The following is a 21,723-nucleotide window of genomic DNA, read 5'->3' on the forward strand; positions in this document are numbered from 1 at the left end:
GGTTAGGTAGGGTCCAGGGAAGAATACTGTGGCAGGGAGATGAGACAGAGCTGTTTAAGGACATATGGTGTCTACCAGAGTCACCATTAAGGGCCATTTCATCTTCACCAGTCCTCAAGTCAGACTGCCTCTGGTGGTGTGATCATTGTGGCTTGGGGCAAAGTAATCATGAAAAAAAAAAAAAAAAAAAACAAAAAAACAAAAAAAAAAAAACCCTTCAGGCCAGGTGTGGTGGTACAATGCCTGCAATCCCAGCACTCGGGAGGCAGAGCAGGCAGATCAATGTGAGTTCGAGGCTAGCCTGGTCTACAGAGTGAGTCCAGGACAGCCAAGGCTATTACACAGAGAAATGCTGTCTTGAAAAACCAACCAACCAACCAACCAATCAACCAAACAAACTAACAACAATAACAATAACAAAACAACTCCCCCCCAAGCCCACTTTAATAGCTGCAGTACTTACGAGAGTGGGACTTGCACCTCACCTGGGCAGCACAGTAGAGCTGACCCTAGTAGTGGGGTATGGGAGAGCTGGCCCCACTACTTGTCTGCTGTTCAGTGGTGTTATCAAGGTAGAGATGCCCTCCCCTCCTGTTTGCCTTCGCCACTTATGGCAGGCAGGAGCTGGCCCCAATGGGGTATTGAGAGCAGGAGAGCAGGCCCTGCACCTCACCTCGGCAGGACAGTAGAACTGGCCCTAGATGTGGGGGTTGTAGGTGAGCTGGCCAGAGGGCATGAGCTTAGGAAAGCTGGCCCTGCCTCTTGTCTGCTGGGCGGTTGCCTTGATGAGGGATACCCACCCTCCTCTCCTTCCTCATTCCTCACCATCTATGGCAGGCGGGAGAGCTGGCCTTGAGGTCATGAGAGTCGGAGAGCTGGCTATGTTTCTCACCAGCTGCAACACTTGGGAGGGTGGGCTTTGCACCTTACCTGGACAGCAGGGAGGAGCTGGCCCTGGTTGTGGGGTTGCCAGGGAGCATGCCCCGGGTTTGAGAGTGGGAAAGCTACTGGGTGGGCTGGCCATCTCAGATACCACTCAGGCTCAGACCCAGGGTTTTGAGTTGACCCACCCCACCATCTACCCCATCTATGAACTACTGGAGTGCATGATGGGGCCACTCCTGCAGATCCAAAACAACAGGATCTCCATGTCACAGGGCAGCTGACACAGGGCAACAGGATATCTGAGAGGAGTCCTGGTGAGGATCCAGTATTGACAGTGTAGCAGAAGCCAGAGGCCTTGTAACAGACCTATGACTCATTGCAATGAAAGAAGTGTGGACAAAGGGTATATACTGTGGAGCACACTGTGACACACTGCAGCTTCCATGATGAGATTTTTTTTCTCTCTTGGGGGAGGAGGTAGCAAAGGGTGGAGGCTGAGCATGAGGGGAGGGGGAGATGAGTGGGATTGGGGTGCATGATGTGAAATTCACAAAGAACCAACAAAAAATTTAAAAAGAGAAAGAAAAAAAAACATACAAAAAGGGCATAGCCTTAAATAACAACACAGAATACTTAAAAAAAAATATATGGTTAACATGAATGTTACTTAGCATCTAATATTAGTAAATGCCTACATATTACCATATTTTGAACCCATTATATGTAGTAGGTCTTTTCTCATGTGAACAGTAAGTCATAAGAATCTGATCAGACCCCCCACTCCCTAATACCCCCCAGCCCCCCCCCCCCCCATTTCATAGCTTTTTCTTCCCATGATCTCCAGCATCTCCCTGTTAAGCACCGGTCCTGCTCCCAGTATCTCAGCATCTGGCATGAATGCAGTCAGCAGGTACTTAGGACATTCTGGTACCTGCCCAGGTACTGGCCCAGGGAGCAGAGGTAGAGCCACAAACGCCAGCAACTCATAAGCTAACTGTGTGGAAGAATGGATTTGTTTAAGTAACTTATGTGCAGGGCCATATTTTCGGAGAGTAGATAGTGAGTAAATGGCATACAATTAGACTGGGTTTAGTGATGCCTGGCCTGCTTATTGGCTCAGTAAGCCTTTTAGCCTTGGCCCAGTAACTCAGTTCTGGCCATGCCTCCAGATTGATTATCAGGCCACGTTGGGGACGAGCTGGCTGTCTTTGTCTGAGTCTCTCACTGTGGCCTTGAACTTGCTGTTTTCCTGCCTCAGCCTCCCTCGTGTGGGGACTATAGGCTGCGCCACCATGCAGTGCAGGTCTTGGATTCTCCCGTTCAGTCTGCGTTGCCTTCATTCTCCAGAGCCTCCAGGCTCTGGGTGGCTGAGAAACTGTCTCGTTTGGGTCTGTGATCCCTGACACAGGAGACCATGTGATCCTCTTGGTTATTAATTCCTGTTCGCAGATCTGTAGCCTGTAGCCTGGTAGGGGCTCGGATGGGCCTTATCCCGTAGGGCCTGGGCGTCTCAGGGTCTGGCCTTTTTCTCTCCTGTTGCCCCGTGAAGGAGGGTGGACAATAGGTATGGGATAAGGGCAACCAGCTTGCTTTTTTTTTTTTTTTTTTTTTTTTTTAAACTCACTCAGCTTTCAAAAATACCAAAGCTAGCATATGGCAAAGTATATTTTTTAAAAAATCATAAAATTGGGAGGATTTAGGAATATCAAGTGGAAGCATTTAATATCAAGCATCTTGAAATAACATGTAAATCAGAACAGATTCATTGTCTTCCTAGTCCCGGGAAGTGTTTTACCCACTGTAAACAAAGGCTGGTTGCCAACTGCCGCCATCAGCCCTGCAGAGAGAGGGGGACTGGTCCTCAGCTCACAACGCTGCTTTCCCCTGCTCCCTTCCAGCAGATGGCCCGAGTGATGTTTCACCCTCCTCCCTTCATATTTAGGAGATTATCGAACGCTTCTGGAACAGAAAGTAGTACTTTGGCATTTGTTTTCGTAAAGACTTTTGGAAGCTCCCAGCGTATCTTGACAGAAAGTGGGCTTCTTCTGAAGTGAGACGGTAAAGCAATGCTCCTGTCGGCCGATCCTCAGGAGACTGCAGGAGCTGCGTCTCGACATATGCCATGGCATTTGAGGGAAATCACATAATCAATCTCTTGACGCTCCGGGACTCAGGAAGCAGGGGAAGTACTTTCTGTAGAGCCCCCCAGCTGGAATTAGCTGCCCAGCTCTTTAGTCTGGGCAGCCTAACTCTTCAGTGCCCCAGGTCTCCTACCTACAAAACCGGGGCAATTGTATTTTCTCTGTGATCTGGGTCGGGTCAGAAAGCCTATGGCTGCTCAGTGAGTGGCAGGGCACGGAGACGGAGATGCAGACAGAAGTACTGGTCACACTTCCGTTGTGGTACCAACAAGCCGGCATCGTAAGCTTTACAACTGCTTTGAGATGACTCTCAGTGAGCTCAGTTTGCTTGTTTGTGTCTGTCTGTCTGTCTGTCTCTCTCTCTCTCTCTCTCTCTCTCTCTCTCTCTCTCTCTCTCTCTCTGAATTTGAAGCGAGTATTCTAGGCTTGGTGTTTTAGGGCTTGAAGTGCTTATAATGAAAGGCATGTGTGGGATGTGGTCGGGAGCACTGCCATCTAAACCTGTGTTGATGACTTTGTGCTTTTAGGTATACCAAGCTTGGCTACGCAGGCAACACTGAGCCACAGTTCATTATTCCGTCATGTAAGTAAAGCTCCTCCTTGGGTCCTAAAGGCATTTTAAAGCATCCCGGTTCTGTGTGTGAAGCTGTTTTAATGTTCTCAGTGTCTTTCTTCTCTTAGGCCAGCACTCCACTTCCCGGGAAGGGCTGCCTGTGTTGAGTGTTGCTCGGGGAGGTGGCTGTGACCGGATCCTCCTTAGCAGCACGCTTGTCCTTCATTCCTTCGATTCCTTCCTCTGTCCTTGGCTTTTTAGTTCCACCTCGGGAAGCTGCCAGGGGCCTTTCATTGTGTTCTAAGTGTCCCAACTGCCTGGAACAGTCGCTCTGGTCCTTTAAGGCTGATCGCAGGCAGTTCTGCTGACCTGGCTGAGTGTCTGCGCATGGCACCAATCACTGTTGACTCTTTTTAAATTCTTCCTTTGTTTTTGTTTTTGTTTTTGTTTTTTGTGGAAATGAGAGGTCTTCCGACTGCACCCACCACTCAGAAGTGTCTTGTTTTGTTTAACTTTTCATCAGTAAAGGTGTCTCCACTGGGCTTGAGCTCATCCTACCTGTTCCTTACTGCCCGTAGAAGCCTCTCTGAGGGCTGGTTGGGCTTAAGAAACAGAATTCCCTGGCATGAATCCCACAGACAGTTTACCTAAGGGAGAGGAGGACGAAGCCAGCACCAAAGGAAAGCTTGGCTTCCCGGATGTCACTGCTGAGCTCCTAGGACCCAGCTTGGATGTCACGGGAGGCCAGCTTGGTTAGAATGTGTTCAGCTCAAGGCCAAAGCCTTTTTGTGGTTAGGGTGAGCATCAGATCACTAGATAGTGCACCCTAGATTCCTTGAGGAGACTGAAGCCACAAGTTCTAATTCTATGCTTGCTGGATAGTCTTTCTTGGGGTGTGTAGATGCCACACACGGGGTATTCCAGGTGATGGGTATTATTGGTTGGCCGTGTCCACATTTTAAATTCATAAAGTGGAGTGTTTGTCTGGTAAGGCCACCTAATACGTAACAGACAAGGGGGCTTATTCAACAGACCCACAACACAGTTCTGGAAGCCCAGAGTCCAAGTTCCAGTGCTGCCATAGTTGGTGTCTGGTGGAATGTCTTTCTCTGAGCTTACAGAGGAGCTATGTTTTTTCCTGTTGTGGCTTCATGTCACTTCTTCTCTATGAGAGTATGTGTCTGTGTGAGAACGCCTATCCGTTCTTACCAGGTCACCCCTCTAATTACATTAGGTCCCTGCCTTTGTGACCTTTCAGAATTCACTTATGTTCATAAAAGTCCTGTCTCCAAATACAGTCATAAGTGCAGCTGGGCTTCCCTCCGTGGAGGCGTGGTTAGGCCCATGACCTCTGACATCTGTATGGCGTTCAGCCACTGTGAGTTTTATTAAGATGAATGGTCATTCCATGTTGAGCGGACAAGTTGGGCTTTCTGGTTTTTTGGAACAGAGATTAGATTTTTTAACCTTGTTAAGTTCTTTAGCTAAAAAGAACTGACCATGTCCCCTTTGCGTTGCTATGCTGCCATCTAAATCTCTGCAGCACTCAGGTGGCCACACCACTTAACCTGTCATCACTCATGGAGGGAGCCGAAGGCTGTTATTAGCAGGATTATCTGTGACAAGTGAGTGCTCAGATTGGGGCTGCTGGGGCCTTAGAGGTGGAAAAAGCTAGAAGGGAATAAAAATGTCAAAGGACGGGGAGTAATAGGATGGTAATATTTAAAAAAAACTTACTTGTTTAAAATGTTACTTATGTATTTTTATGTGTGTAGGTGTTTTGCCAGCACATATGTGTGTGCGTGATGTGTATGCAGTGCCTGCAGAGGCCAGAAAGGTGCTGGACCCTCTGTGACTTGAGCTACACATGGTTTTGAGCTACAGTGTGGGTGCTGGGAATTGAACCTAGGTTCTCTGGAAGAGGGCACATGCTCTCAACTAGTGAGCCAACTGTTTGTCCTCATCATTTTGTTTTGTAATTTATGTACGCCCGTGGTGCGTATGCGTGTGCGTGTACGTGTGGGCTTGTGCACTTGTGAGTGAGTGTAGATGCCTGCACGGTCTGGAAGAGGACATCCATTCCCTTTGGGGTGGAGCTGGAGGCAGTTCTGAGCCCGTGCGAGATGGGTGCTGGGAGATGAATGCAAGTTCGCTGTAAGAGCAGTTTGTGCTCTAAGTACTGAGCCATCTCCTGGGGCCGGAAACTCTCAAGGTAGAACCTTGCCGGAAGCACAGTTGAAGATGTTAAGGCAGACAGAGGGGTGTTGCTGTAGGTACTGGGCATCAGTTACCCTGGATAACCTGTGTGTCTGGGTGCTGAGAGTGGAACTGTTTTTCCGTCTGCAGGGGTCTCATCAAGTGGCTTCAGGAGAGGGGGATCCAGAGCTCAGCAGGAGAGCCTGCCTGGTGTACAGTAGACCCATAGTGTCCCACAGTGCAGGAGGGAGAGGGGGAGTGGGAGGAGGAGTGGGATAACGGAGTGGGGAGAGAGCCGGAGGGGGGAGAGGAGGATGGGCAAGTGGAGGAAAAGAGAGGTGTGGCGGGGTGGGGGGTGGGGAGGGTGTGTGTTGAGCGCTGGAGCAAGACTGTGATCCCAAGAGGCTAAAGTCCACATGTGGATGTGGAGAAGTGGAAGCTGGTGGAAGCTCCGTACAGCTTGGCAGGAGATGGGGCTGAAGTTTGGAGAAAAGCCACGCGATAAAAGACTGGATTGTCTTCCTAGGGTGCACACTGGGAATGTTTAGAGTCCGAGGCCTTCCCTCAGGGCCTGGGTACTGGGACTAGATTGGCGGTATGTCCACCCAGGCTCTACTTGTGTCTGTTTGTTGCAGAGTCTATGTAGACCTGGCCTCATTGTTCAGAGGAAGTTTATTCGTTTTAATATATATTTGTGTTGAGGTTGGTGGAGACTATTGGGAGCTGCTGCAGGGTTTAGGCTGAGGAGAGCGTGGTGACCGCAGCAGGATGGTGGAACAGGGAGTGGTGGCAGAGAGCGAGTTTCCTGTGGTCATTGCATGCTGGGAAAGTTGCCAGCTCATGGCTAGGTGAGAGCTTCACTGCAGACGGGGCACTGAGGTAGTGGGTTTGTTGTTTTTGTTCTCCTTCTTTTTCCCTGAGATAGACCTTACTATATGTAGCCCTGGCTGGCCTGGAGCTCTCTATGTAGACCAAGGTGGCCTCAAACTCACATAGGTCTACCTGACTGCTGAGCTTAAAGGTGTGTGTATAGCCTTAAAAGTTTAGTTTGGGTAATAATTTATAAAAGGAAATCTAGGCAGGACTCCCGGACCCTCTACCCACAATAAGCACACTAATATCCCATCCTCACATCCCTCACGTGCTACAGAAGGGAGTGCTGGCCAGTGCTGGCCTGCATGTGACAGGGGTCCTGGGAGATGTGCGTACACCTGCTTTGAGATCAGCACGAAAGTCTTAGATGACAGCTATCTGTGATCTGTACCTTACAGGCAGAGTCTCAGCCCCCTTCCCTCTCTTGCCTTGCTCCCTTCCTCTGGTAGCTAGTTTCTGTCTGGGTTTTTAATCTTTTTTCAGCTGTACATCCTAGACACAAAGGTCCACTGTTCTGTGAATTTTTAAAAACTGATTTTCTGCAAAGTTTCAGCATTATCTTAAACTCTCTTCAGTGTTGTTTTTTTAGTATCTACCACTGCTGATGTATGCAGGTCTAATGCTGCAGTTTAACGTGGATGTACAACTTAGTTTCCTTTTGTCTACCTCAGCCTCCCCGTGTGGGGATGACACACACAGGCCATTATGTCCAGCTAACTTTTTAAAAATTTGAATATTTTCCAATTATACAGAACAGTGTAGCAATCATCTCCTTAAGCATGTGGACCATTTTCCTGAGAAGGGCTCTGAGATGCTCTGGTTACATGGCAGCTGTGCAACAGTATAGCGAACATCTCCTTAAGTACCTGGACCATTTCTCTGAGAAGGGCTCTGAGATGCTCTGGTTACATGGCAGCTGTGCAACAGTGTAGCGAACATCTCCTTAAGTACCTGGACCATTTCTCTGAGAAGGGCTCTGAGATGCTCTGGTTACATGGCAGCTGTGCAACAGTGTAGCGAACATCTCCTTAAGCACAGGGACCATTTCCCTGAGAAGGGCTCTGAGATGCTCTGGTTGCATCGCAGCTGTGCAACTGTCACTCATTAGTCCAGTGTTGACCTCAGCCAACTGGCAGCTCGAGAGAGGGTCTGCTTTCCCTTGAGTTCAATGAATGTGAACTACATTGCTTTTAGGATTTTCCCCTCTAATTAGTGGTAAAGCCAAGCATGATTTATTACCTGTCCATGTCTTTGTCTATTTTTAAAATTGCATTTTTTATCATTTTGGGTATCATAGGGACACTAGATATTATGTACCGACTTGTGACAGGTAGTGTCCCTATTTTGTGACTATTTGTTTATTTTATGATTTTGTGCAAACCTAGTGTGTACTAAACACTGAGCTACATTCCTAGCACACTGTGACATTTTTAAAGTGATTTTTTTGACATCTAGAAATTTAAAATTTTGATAGAGTCAAAAATTTCAATGTTGTTCAGCTTGTAATGTTTCTATTTTTAAAAGCTCATTCCCATTCCAAAGAATGCATAAGGAATTTTGTATTTTTGAGTTGGTTTGAATATGTATGAAAGATAGCTAGCTGATTTTATTTTCCAAGTACAAGCCAGTTGCCCCAGCACCAGTGATTGAAAAGTACATTCAGATTTGATATTCCTCTTCTGTCACATGGAAGTAACATTTATGCTCAGAAATAGTTTTCTTGAGACAAGATTTTATCATATATCTCAGAACTTTTAATCTTCTCGTGTCAGCCTTCAGAGTGCTAGGATTACAGACATGTGCCACCATGCTTGCCCTATGCTAGGATTACAGACATGTGCCACCATGCTTGCCCTATGCTAGGATTACAGACATGTGCCACCATGCTTGCCCTATGCTAGGATTACAGGTGTGTGCCACCATGCTTGCCCTATGCTAGGATTACAGACGTGTGCCACTATGCTTGCCCTATGCTAGGATTACAGGTGTGTGCCACCATGCTTGCCCTATGCTAGGATTACAGATGTGTGCCATCATGCTTGCCCTATGCTAGGATTACAGACATGTGCCACCATGCTTGCCCTATGCTAGGATTACAGATGTGTGCCACCATGCTTGCCCTATGCTAGGATTACAGACGTGTGCCACCATGCTTGCCCTATGCTAGGATTACAGACGTGTGCCACCATGCTTGCCCTATGCTAGGATTACAGATGTGTGACATCATGCTTGCCCTATGCTAGGATTACAGGTGTGTGCCACCATGCTTGCCCTATGCTAGGATTACAGGTGTGTGCCACCATGCTTTGATGACATGTCCCATTGCCATTCTCTTGTGGGCTTGATTTTTCATTTTTTTGAATGCTGTGGCTCTTCCTTTATACTTTAAATTTATAATCAGTTAATTAAAAAAAGAATGAGGTCTTGATTTGAGATACTCTTTTATAGACTAATTTAAAGTTTGTAAATTTAATTTGATACTCATGGATAAGAATTTAATATTCAGTTCCTGTTCATGTATGTATGTGTGTGTGTATATATATATATGTATATATATATATATATAATACACACATATATATTATAGATGTTTCGTTGTTTGTTCATATCTTGTGGATTTTTCAGTAATGTTTTATAATGTTCTTTAAACTCTTCTGCATGCTTTTTGGTAGATTTACTTACAGAGATTTTTATGCTTTATTGTGTGTGAATTTATTTTTTAAATTAAGTGTTCTAATTAATTATTGCTGGCCATGTAAGGACACTCTGGGCCTGGAGCAGCTGAGAGCTCGTGTTGTTCTTTCCCGGGTCTGCATTGAGTTCCCAGTACTCAAGTCAGGCAGCTCACAACCGCCTGTAACTCCAGCGTCGGGGAATCCTACACCCTCTTCTGGACCACGTGGGCATCTGCATTCACACATGCACATCCCGCATACAGACACAGACACACTCATAATTGAAAACAAAATAAAACAAATCATAAAAATAACGTTCATGAGATTTGTAAGTTGTCTTTGCACCCAGCAACATTTGTTTTGCTTGGTAGTCTGCAGATAGTCTCCCCTGAGGGGCTCCCCCACCCCCACCCCCCACACCCCTCCCTCCGTGTGTGTGTGTGTGTGTGTGTGTGTGTGTGTGTGTGTTATATGTGAATGCCTGTGTATGGAGGCTAGAGGTTGATGTTGATTGTCTCTGTTTACTCCTCTCCACCTTAGTTTTTGACACAGGGATCTCTCTTAGAGCTTGTCAACTCTGCTAGGCTGGCCAGCCAGCCAGTGCACTCCTGATCTTGCCTTCTCAGCAGTGGGCTTCTGGATCGAAGTCTCTGCTTGGCCTTTACATGGGGGCTGGGGGAACAAACTCAGCATTTCCCAGCCCCATCTGCAGGCAGGCCATTGTATTGCCTGCAAGGAACAGTTGTTTGGCTTCTAATTCTAGTCTTAATTGTGTTTTCTTATTGTGGCTGTTTTTATTTGTTTGTTCTTTTGGAGCATTTATTTATTTATTGCGTGTGGGGTGCCCATGCCACAGTGGGCATGTGGAAGTAGAGGACAGCTTACAAGAGCCAGTTCTCCGCTTCTACCCAGTTGGACCCTATAGGCTTAGATTTTTCAAAACCTACTATATTTATGGTTCTTAAATGCTTCTACCTTCCTTTTAATCCACTGACCAGAGGCAGGAGAGAAAGGAGCTTAATAGAAAAAGGGGGTTATAGACCTGTTTAGAAGTACTTCCTTGGGCTGGGCGTGGTGGCGCACACCTTTAATCCCAGCACTTGGGAGGCAGAAGCAGAGGCAGTCAGATCACTGTGAGTTTAAGGCTAGCCTGGTCTACAAAGAAAGTTCCAGGACAGCCAGGGCTATTACACAGAGACACCCTGTCTTATAAACTCCCTTTCCTGCCCCAAAGAAATACTTCCTTGGATTCCTTGGAGTGATTCAATTCCAGTCTTTGCTGTCAGCATACCAGCAGTTCAGTCTAATAGCAAACACCAAACAGCAACACAAATCTATAGTGGTGGCACAATCCAGCAGGAAAAACAAGGCTCTGCCAGACGAGCACAAGTCAGTGGAAGTGGCCAGAATCAGCCGGGAGTACCACAAGAAGTTCTTTGGTGCATTTCTCTGTACAAAGTGAAGATCAGCGAAGACCGCTGAAGACCGACAAAGTGTTGCATGGCATAGCATGCAAATGAGTCATCTCACTGTCTGTGGAGCTCTATTTAAATTCTTTCTAAATATCGTGTGCCCTCTCATGTGTCTGTTTTCAGCAAAACATCATATGCCTTCTCACAAGACAGCGTCCAGAAAAACATCACATTACACAATTGAGTTTTTAAAGAACCTAGAAACTTCCACTTCAGGACCCAAGGGTCAAACTCAGGTCATCAGGCTTGGCGACAGGCACCTTTACTCCTCAGGCCATCCTGCTGGGGGGGCTAAAACTTCTATTAAAATAGTAATTAGACTAGGGGCTAGCAGGTCTTACTGACTTTAAAGAGAGTACAGTTTTAGTATTTCATTAATGGTTCCATATAGGCTTACGTGGCCATGCTATTTCAAGTTTCAACAATGTTCTAAGAGCCGTGCCTAGTGACACAGGCCTGTAACCAGCACAGGAGAGGGAAAGGCTGGAGGATCAGGAGTGCTTGTTTTCTTCGTGCTCATGGTATTCACATTTTTATTTTTCTGAACAAAAAACTTAAGGCAATGATTTTAAATAATAAAACATGACCTAGACACTTAATTTTTTTTTCTAAAGACAGTGTAGTGTTATAAACATGGACTCCTTCAGTTTTGCTGTGATGCTTTGCCATTTACAGTGTTTCTTACTATTTTATCTTTACTCCAAACTTGCCAAACAAAGAGTTACTTTCTGCATACTTGAAGCTCACTTTAAGGAAATACTTCATGACTACATAAAACACACACAGAAAACACGTTTTTAGTATTTATAGAACACAACAAGTCTGTACGGACATTTGGATTTTGTTTCTTTGTCCATACTGAGAGCCGCAAAAAAGCTAAATAAGTCAGGAAGATTTTCCTTCAGCAGTGCAAAGGGTGGCACCCGCGGAACTCCACCAAACAAACTGACGAGTTACACACACACTCAGCCAAACTCAGCTCCTGGAAGCACGACTCAAAATAAAAACACATAGTGGGTCATAACTACACTGGTTTTTACTGTGCAACGTTCCCCCGGGGACAGTATTACCCATTTCACAGAAAAAAGTGGGGGGAAAGGGGTACGTGCATCCAAGTCTTTGCTCATGAAGAAAATGCCTTTCAAACAAATTCATTATAAGTTAAGAAAGAACAGGGGAGAAAGAGAGGAGGATAATGCAGTTTGGCTTAGAAAAATTGTAAGTATGGTGTATATTTATAGTTTGTACACATCTACGGATATATTGTAATTTAGGCTGTATATATAGTCATTAGAAAAATGGAATGGCTCAGTAGAGTGGAAAGTGTTCTCTATAAATAGAAAGTTATTGAGTTTAAGATTTATTATTATTATTATTGTTGTTGTTGTTATTATTGTTGTTAATTTTAGTTTTTTTGAGACAGGGCTTCTCTGTGTTATCTTGGCTCTCCTGGTCTGGCTTTGTAAATGAGACTGGCCTCGAACTCACAGTAATCTGCCTGCCTCTGCCTCCCAAGTGCTGGGGTTAAAGATACCATCATGCCCAGCTAAGTTTAAAGATACTTTTAGTTACATAGTGAGTTCAAAGCCAGCCTGGGGACATCATATTTATTGCCTTAAACAAAAACTAAAAAGAAAAATAAACTAGAAGCAAAGAACCGATCTGGGAGCTGGGCAGGATGACCCAGGACTGTATCCCTAGCCTTTAGGGGGCTGAGGCAGCAGATGGAGAGCCTAGGACCAGCCTGGACCACATAGCAGGAAGAGCTTGTCTCAAAAGCCAAAGCCAAACCAACCAGACACTAAAATACTATTCTGTTCCGGGGGGAACCAACTTTGATATAATGTGTGTGCTCAGTTCTTTGTTTGAGATTCACCCAAAGAATGTTATGATCTTGTTCTAGGCCCTTGTTTGGCAATTTAATATCTGTGCCGTCTCCATCTTACCTGGCAGTTGTCTTATTTAGGTTGATGTTTCTGATTCTTGCTATGGTACAAGTTTACATTTAAAAAGTTAAATCCAGAAATTCAGTTTATTATGCTATGAGATTCCTTATCTTATTTTAAGGAGGGAATACCTCTTTGTTTCTGGCAGTTTGGGGTCAAAGTGCAAGTCTTCCACATGGCCATTTTGGGTACCTAGTTGGAAAGGGTCTCTGTGTAGGGGTGAGTGGGGAGGGTCTCAGGGCTCTGTAGCTTGCTGGGGTGGCTGGGTGACTTAGGTTAGAGCCTCACCACTACCCCTGGCTCAGTGTGTCTTTATTGCTTTGCTTGCATTCCGTTGCCTGCCATATATTGTTAAAAGAAGCATCATCTCCCTCCCCTACCTCCTTTCTCTTTCCTCCCTCTCTACCCCACCCCCCACTTTCCTCCCTGCCACCCAAACTTAGCTCTGTTATGACCTGGCCTTCAGCCTAGAGTTAGTTTTCTAGGCTGGATAAGATTTACTTTATTGTCATTTAAATGTCTGTTTTTCTGTCTTTATTTTAATTTTAATTTTTACTTTTTGGTGGGGATACAGCTTTCCTTTTTCTTTTGGTTCATGTTGTGTCCTCAGATTCTTGCCAGACTTGAGTGATGCCATGCATTGGAGGATCTTTTTTCCTTCACTATCTCACAGTCTGTTATATTGGCTTGACAGTTTAATGTGAAATTTATACATGATTAAGTTTGTTCTTGCCAGAGGATAAAACATCTCTATGTCTTTTTTTTTTTTTTTTTTTTTGAGAAAAATATTTCATGTGTGTGGGTATCTTGCTTGCATGAATGTCTGTGTACCACATTCATTTCTTGACCACAGAGGTCAGAAGAAGGTGCTAGATTTCCCTGGGACTGTAGGTACACATGGCTGTGAGCCACCTTATGGGTGCTGGGAATAAAACCCAGGTTCTCTGCAAGAGCAATGAGTACCCTTAACCACTGAGCCATCTCTCCAGGCCATTCTTGTGTCCTCTCTTTTCACCATTACTTCATGATGCTCTTATGAGGAAAAATAAAAAATAAAAAGACATCCAATTCACTGTTTTTTTTTTTTTTTCTCGAGATAGGGTTTCTCTGTGTAGCCTTGGCTGTCCTGGACTCACTTTGTAGACCAGGCTGGCCTTAAGCTCACAGAGATCCACCTGCCTTTGCCTCCCCAAATTCTTGGATTAAAGGTGTGCGCCGCCATGCCTAGCTTCCAGTTCACTCTTAAAATGTTCTTTAATTCTGTCTCTGTAATAACTTGAAGATGTCAGAAGATCTACTTAGTAATAATTTATGTGTATACTTAATTATTTTGGAATAATGTTTTGTATTTACTTATTTATTATTACTATTAATTATTATTATTATTATTGGTATGTGTATGTGTGTGTGTGTGTGTGTGTGTGTGTGTGTGTGTGTGTGTGTGTACGTACTTGTGCCATGCTGTACACAGAGGTCAGAGGACAACTTGCTGGTGTTAGTTTCTCTTTCCACCACATTGGTCCTGGAGACTGAGCTCATGCCATCAGGCTTGGTGGCATGTGCCTTCACCACTGAGCCATCTTGTCATCCCTGGAATAATTTTAAAGATACATTTACAGCAAAGCTAGTACCTTACAACTTGAGAGAGGTCTATAACTGGACTCATTGTAAGTGTCCCACTGCGGAAGTAATGGGGAGTCCAGCCTGCAGCCTATGGGACGCACAGGGCTCCCTGCAGTGTAGGATGATGAGGCTGACACACACTTACAGACTCACTTATCTCAGCTGGCTGGGTCCATAGCTGAGCTTTGTAGAGGACAGCTTTGTGTAGCGATATCAAAGGCTTCAACTTGCTAGGGTAAATGAATTTGAGACTAACAGGCTAGAATGCTTCAGCTTCCACAAACATTGGAATTTTGCTCTGTTATCTTCCCTCCCACCTCTATAGCTGAAAAGCTTAGTAGAAACAAAAAAATAACAGCAGCCACCGTGGTCCTGCTGCCCAGGGTTAGCTGCCCCCTGCTTTGGCTGACCACCTCAGGCCTGCACATGGAGTGGCCTGTAAGTTACCCACATGGAGCTGCTGCCTGGGGTTCTGAAAGGCCACTTAGAAGCTCTGTGTAAGGCTTTGGTAGAGTTTGGCCAACTCTGACGTCAGATGGGTTAGGACCCCACCTGGGCTTTGTTGCTCTCACAATTTGTTCTACAGAGGATCCTTCAACTTGCACCTCTATTCACTCTTGACACTCCTTTAGAGTGACTTTTAAAAGCTCACTTCTTGGATGAATCCGTTGTCACAGTGTTCCGAGGTTTCTCCCTAGAGTGGTCCCAGCCTGCTGCCTCTTAAGTGTTCGGGCACATTTTCAGTGTGGTGTTCAGTGTGGTTGTTGGTGGTTAATGTTATTCCCTGGTACAGCTGTGGCCCTGTTGCGTGTCTGTCCATGTGCGTTTGCAGTCCTGCAGCCCTGCGTAGGAGGTGGTGTCCCCTTTCACGGGGAGAGCACTTCCTGCAGGGCAGCTGGCTGGCAAGTACTCAGCTTTGTGTGCAAAGGGACTCTGGTGTTGTGAGGTTGCCACATTACTGGGATGGCTAGGTCCTGTTAGACAGATCATGTACGTGCCTTCCCTTTTGAAATGCACACAGAATTCTCATGGTGGAACTCTGAGGAACTTCAGTTGACACTCCTGTTCATTGGCAGTGGTGACGGTGACTTTACCAAACATACATTAAACCCCTTAGGAGGTTCTGTTGGCGGAGTTACAGAATTAGGCTTATGTTAGAATGAGTTGACATAGTGTGAACATTTTCCAAACTCACAATCAGTATTTCAGTAGAGTAGGATGTTAACATGACACACATTTTCCTGGTGCTCACTGGTGGCAGCTGCTTAGGAGCAAAGCTTGGCTCTGTCTCTTGGAAGCGGCACGGCCTTGACTGTTGAGAAAGGAGTTACCTACTGAGAGGCTCCTGGGAGGACTGTGACCCTGCACACACAGAGGAGCAGCGCGGTGCTCCGTAATTTTGCGTGCTTCTTACTTTAGTGATTTGCACATCCCTGCCCTTAGAGAAGTAGAAGACTTATTTATACTCTCTGACTTGGAGGTGTCCCCAGTCTTTTTGGTGCACTGGTTAGCATTCTTAGTGAAAAATGCATTCTTGCAAGTCTGAGGGGCCAGTGGGCACTGAGAGCATGCCCACACTTGCCAGGCAGTCAGGGGCGGTTTCCAAGGAAGGGATGCATTCCACAGAGACCTGATGAGGAGGAGTTGAAGGAAGCTCCAATTGGGGACCAGGGGTTAAGAGTGTTAATGCAAATGGAGTCTTTGTGAAGTGTTTCACAGTTTATTGGATGTTAAATTCTGGAGCGAAGCTTATATGATTATTTATTACTAAGTATAGTTGCAAATACATACTGTTAAGCTCTTCTGTGATATGGTTGTTTGAATGTTGTATTTCTCTTTTTGCAACGGATGCCAGCCCATAACCTTGTAGTTTTTCATTTTAATTGGAAGTCACTGTTACCCCTCTCTATAATTAGACTATATATCTAAAATCTATTTGATGTCATTTTATTAAAATGACTTAAGAGCATATACACATTATTTTTCACCTTCCCTTCCTCCTCTTCTGTGTTGTATAGAAGTTGGTCCCCCTCCCCCGAGCTGTATTTACAGTCAGCGTGTATGTGGTGGGTGTATGGGTCCACAGCATCGCCTGATTTCTTAAGGGGGTTCCTCCAGGCGAGGCCGCTTAATAACAAGGCTTCTGAGCCAGCATTAAAGAGTTCCCTTGCATTGCACTGAGATAATGCTGGAGAAGAGTTGTTTGGTCCTCTGTCACTTCATGTGCTCCTCCTGTGTCTCCTGTGAGCTCCTACCCCGGACGCAACCTTAGCAGTCCCCGTTTACTGGACTTGTCCAAACATACAGATCATGTTAACCATTCCCGACAATTAAGGTAACACGTGGAGAGTGATGGTGTCTTTGTGAAAGAAAACCGTTTTCTTTCCCTTCAGGTATCGCCATCAGAGAATCTGCAAAGGTAGTTGATCAAGCCCAAAGGAGGGTGTTGAGAGGCGTTGATGACCTTGACTTTTTCATAGGGGATGAAGCCATCGATAAACCTACCTACGCCACCAAGGTAAAGCTGTGCCAGGCAGTGAGTGTGCTTGTGTAAGTGCAGAGCCAGGGCCAGAGCCTGGAGTGTCCCAGGCAAACCATAGGTCACCTGGGAATTGGACCTGTGAGTTGTGGAATGTGGCTTCCTTCTTAGGCTTGGGTGGAGGTGTTAGTTGAATAGAGTTGGGAAGAGGAGGAGTTTTGAGGAGGAGAATCAAGTGAGTTAATGCAGCACTGAGTTGCACATTCGCCAGCTGTGCCAGCAAGATCTGCCCTTCTGGGGGCATTGCAGGCTGACTAACACACCTGTCAGACTGGGAAACTTGCAGACTGAGTAAGTACGAGGAAACACTGATATAAAAGTGGGCACTTCTTTTAAAAAATAATTTAAATCACTTTTTAAACTTAGCACACAAAGTGGTGGATTGCATTATGACGTTTTCATACGCACATGCCTTCTTATTTTATTCTTCTTCACCCCCACTTCCTCTGATGACCTCATCTACCTGCCTACTCCTGCTGCTTCCTTCTCTTCCTCCAAAGGCTCCTCCTTTTTGCTCTCATGACACATGTAGTCCATTAGTTTCCTTTTCTTTCTCCTTCCTTAAGATCACTTCCTCCCCACTCATGGTACACCTTTTGCTTTCAGAGAGAGAGAGAGAGAGAGAGAGAGAGAGAGAGAGAGAGAGAGAAGAGAGAGAGAGAGTTAAATCTAGGTTCCATATACAGAGAAAACATGTAGTATTTGTCTTTCTGAGTCTGGCTTATTTTATTTACTTTTACAATTTCCATTTGCATCCATTTTCCTGAAATTTGTCATGATTTCAGTTCTTTTAATGGCTAAATGAAATTCTATTGTGTATATGTACTACACTTAAGAAGAATCCCTCCATCTGTTGATAGACACCTAACATGGTCCCATTTCTTAGCGACTGTGAGTACACAGCATCACCATGGACATGCATATATCTCCGTGATTTAGGGACTGGAGACCTTCAGGTACATACCCGTGCGGTACATATATAGTAGTTCTGTTTTTGGTTCTTGTTAGGAACCTTCACACTGCCTTCTATAATAGTTGCATCGGTTTACAGTCCCACCAGCACTGCGTAGTAGTTCCTGTTTCTGCACTTGCTCGCCAGCTAAGCAAGTCTTCTATAGGAAACAAAGGGCCAGAGGGAGTTGCCTGGTCGATGGGTTCTGTCTGCCCGCTGCCGCCCAGGTAGTTCCATGTGCTTAGAGGTGATGTGGTAAACACAGCATTTAGCTAGGTCCTTGTTAAAGTATGTTGTTTCTATGTGCGTCACTGTGAGCTTCCTGCCAGGAGGCCTATATTCTGTTGGGCCACAGCCTCCTCTGCACTCATGCGCTGAAGCTGTTGTTTGTGTCCTTTTTGCTCCAGTGGCCCATACGACATGGCATCGTGGAAGACTGGGATCTTATGGAAAGGTTCATGGAACAAGTGGTCTTTAAGTATCTTCGTGCTGAACCTGAGGACCATTATTTTTTAATGGTGAGTAGTTGGAGTCAAGGGGGAATATAGTCCTGCGACTTCCAAATTACTTAGATTTTTTTTTTAAAGCACAAAATCCTTCTGAAGACATTGGCGTGAATCAGGCTGCTTTAGGGACAAATATCAGAAAGCTCAACCAAAACATCCAGAATCTAAAAGGCGTATCACCCGCAGAGCAGAAGGCCAGCCTGGCTGCCCTGGGCTGTCCACTTCAGCAGCGTGGAGGTGGACCTGTCTTTTAGTAATGTGTCTTCAACTGGCTCTTTGGTGCCCCAGGATGCCTGTCCAACTTTGTGTGCTGCCTCTTCAGAGTCTTCATGCGTTTCTGTTCAGTAGTAGAGGGAGAGGCCTCTCCTGTAACTAGGAGCTAGTCTTGGGAACCTTGCCAGGGGTTTGCCGTGTGTGCCTGAGCTCTCTGTGGGTCTCTTAGATTGGGAGGAAGGTAAGAACTGTGACCTCCAGCACAAGGTCCAGAGAAGGAGGTGTGAGTGGGAGGCTGTCGTGCCTTCCCGTGCCCTGGAGAAGTAACTGGGTGCTGAGACTGTTACTCCGTTATAGCAGAGAAACCTCAGCCAGGATGTCTTTAGATCTTACTGTAAGAGGGAACTGTGCTGAGTTATGACCTTTGATTATGGTACTTAAGTATTGCCTCGGGGACAACAGCATAGAGAAACGAGAAGAAGCACCTCTTGGGATCTGCGAGATCTGGCTGTCCTGTTCAGCAGAAGGCCTCCTTCCGTGGAATAGTTTTCTGACATTAAAAGTACTCTAATGTATGACATGCTTGCTTCATAAATAGCAACTTATACAACATAAGCTGCATAATACAACTTACATGAATTAGCTTTGGATTTCTCTATGCAAGTATATTGTCAGATGGCTCCATTCCTGATTATAAGTCTCTCTAATGTTTCATTACATGTGCTCTTTAGAATAGTCTGGTTTAGAAGGTGGTAACTACCAAGCCAATAGTTATGGAGTCTATATATTTAATGTCTATCAAGGAGAATCTTTGAAGGTGCTCTGACCTCTTCCTCGGGTGTATTTCCAAATTCGGAGCATCAAGTGTGTGACTTCTGTGCTTTACAGGCCTCAGTGCCCCCTCCCCCGAACACACACAGTGGTCGTATTAAATAAACGAAGCCAGGAAACTGACAGTGTGTGAGCTCCTCTGTCTGTGTGGCCAAAACATGTCTCAGATACCACATGCCAGGGTTGGCACTTTCCCTGCTCTGGCTATCGCTGACTACCTGTTGGGTAGGGTTTTAGGGCCAGGTACTGTGCCCAGCTGCTTCTTTCTGTCTGCTTCAGCTTCCTGTGCCAGGACCTCTGCCTCTGCCTACTGGGCATCTAATCTGAGGCCTTCGGAGCAAGTGCAGGGACTTGTTTCCTGAAAACAACAACAGCAGAAGCAGCAGCAGCAGCAGCAGCAGCAGCAGCAGCAGCAGCAACAACAGCAACAACAACCCCCCACCCCTTCCCCCCAAAAAACCAAAAAGCCATCTCCCCCTCTCTCCCTCCCCTTTCTCTCACATTTACACCTTTTCTTGGTTCATCTGGTATATGTGTGTGTGTGTGTGTGTGTGTGTATAAAATAATCATTTGCCAGGAGAAATAGGAGATAGTGCTTTTTGTGAACCTAAAAAAGCCCATTTACTAAAAATGGGCACTTCAGGTGAATTTTCAAAAATATTCAAATTTATTTATTATTACAATATAAAATATTAAAAAATATTGTGTTGCACACGTCACACTTTGGATTCTGTAAGTCAGTTTGTTAGCACAATAACAAACTGAGGGAATTTCCTGTTTCATTCATGTGTATGTTATTTTTTTGAGGGGTTCTCTTTTTGAGACCGGGGTTTCTCTGTGTAGCCCTGGCTGTCCTGGTCTCGATTTGTAGACCAGGCTGGCCTTGAAGTCACAGAGATCTGCCTGCCTCTGCCTCCCCGAGTGCTGGGATTACAGGCATGCGCCACCTCAGCTAGCCAGGTGTATGTTCTTATGTGTAGGTGTGTGTGTGTGTGTGTGTTTGTGTGTGTGTGTGTATACCATATATGTGTAGGTGCCCACAGAGGCCAGAAGAGGGTCTTGAATCCCTTGGAGCTAGGGCTATAGGCATTATGAGCTGCTAGACGAGTGTGCTGGGAACCAAACGTTGGTCCTCTGTAAGATCTTAACTGCTAAGAACTTTCTAGCCCCTCTTCCTCATTTTTATAGTTAAAAAAAAATCACACTTAGGTATCATGTGTGTGTGTAGGTCAGGGAACAGCTTACTGGAGTTGGTTCTCTTTTTCTACTGTGTAGATCCTAAAATCTCAGGGTTTTAGTCTTTGTGGCAAGTGCTGAGCCATTTTGTTGGCTCTCCACCTTTTTTTTTGGAGACAGGGTCAGCTTGTCTTTCCATTCTGGCTGTATGGCTATCCAGCAAGACGTGTGGATGCTTCTGTCCAGACCTTTTATGTGAGTGCCTGCTTTTCCCCTCATTTTGATGCAGGGTCTAAAGTTGCTAAGGTTGGGCTTGAACTCTCTGAAACCTTGTCAGGCCTTAAAACTGTGATCCTCCTGCCTTAGCCTCACAAGCAGCTGGGATCACAGTCATGTGTGACTGGCTTGGTCACAGTGGTCTTGAGTGGAAATTAAGTTGTAACTTCAGAAGAGCTCTTTCAGACATTGTGAATACAACTCACACAAGAACAAGCAAGACCAGCAGTAGTGAGACACCATAGTGACCTTAAGGAACTAACTAGTGTGACTAAAGGGCTCATGAGATGGAGCAGGAAGAAAGGCGATGTGGGACCGTGGTGTGGTGGTGTGAGGTGAGCTGTGTGAGCAGGCTGGTGATTTGGAGAGTGGAGAGGCCAGTATGATAGGCTTTGATTCTGTGTGTATGCTTGTGCAGCCATTGGTATTGTTTTCTAGGTGTTGTCCACCTGTGTGTGTGTGTGTGTGTGTGTGTGTGTGTGTGTATGAGTGACATATTCTCTTACTGCTCTGAAACTTACCAAGTAGCCCAGGCTTGGCCATCAAGCTCAAAGGATCCATCCACCTGTCTCCATGTTCCCAGTTCTAGGATTACAGACACGTGCCATCACACCCACTGCTACTGCTACTGCTTCTTCTTCTTCTTCTTCTCCTTCTCCTTCTCCTTCTCCTCCTTCTCCTTCTCCTTCTCCTTCTCCTTCTCCTTCTCCTTCTCCTTCTCCTTCTTCTTCTTCTTCTTCTTCTTCTTCTTCCTCTTCCTCCTCCTCCTCCTCCTCCTCCTCCTCTTCCTCTTCCTTTTCTTCTTCTTCTTCCTCTTTCTTCTTCTTCTTCCCCTTCCTCCTCCTCCTATTAGGTGTTTCGTTAGC

At 45.6% G+C, this 21,723-nt stretch overlaps 1 protein-coding gene across 1 annotated transcript in view; it reads left to right on the top strand.

Annotated features, from left to right (window-relative positions):
- The window catches only part of Actr3b (actin related protein 3B), a 102,663-nt gene that overhangs the window by 26,725 nt on the left and 54,215 nt on the right, over positions 1–21,723 (top strand). The window contains exons 2-4 of the mRNA XM_051152204.1: positions 3,554–3,609; positions 16,758–16,882; positions 18,263–18,373. Of these exons, the coding sequence (XP_051008161.1) occupies positions 3,554–3,609; positions 16,758–16,882; positions 18,263–18,373 (292 nt within the window). The remainder of the gene's footprint in view (positions 1–3,553; positions 3,610–16,757; positions 16,883–18,262; positions 18,374–21,723) is intronic.

Source organism: Acomys russatus, chromosome 10 (genome assembly GCF_903995435.1).
Source record: "Acomys russatus chromosome 10, mAcoRus1.1, whole genome shotgun sequence".
NCBI lineage: Eukaryota > Metazoa > Chordata > Mammalia > Rodentia > Muridae > Acomys > Acomys russatus.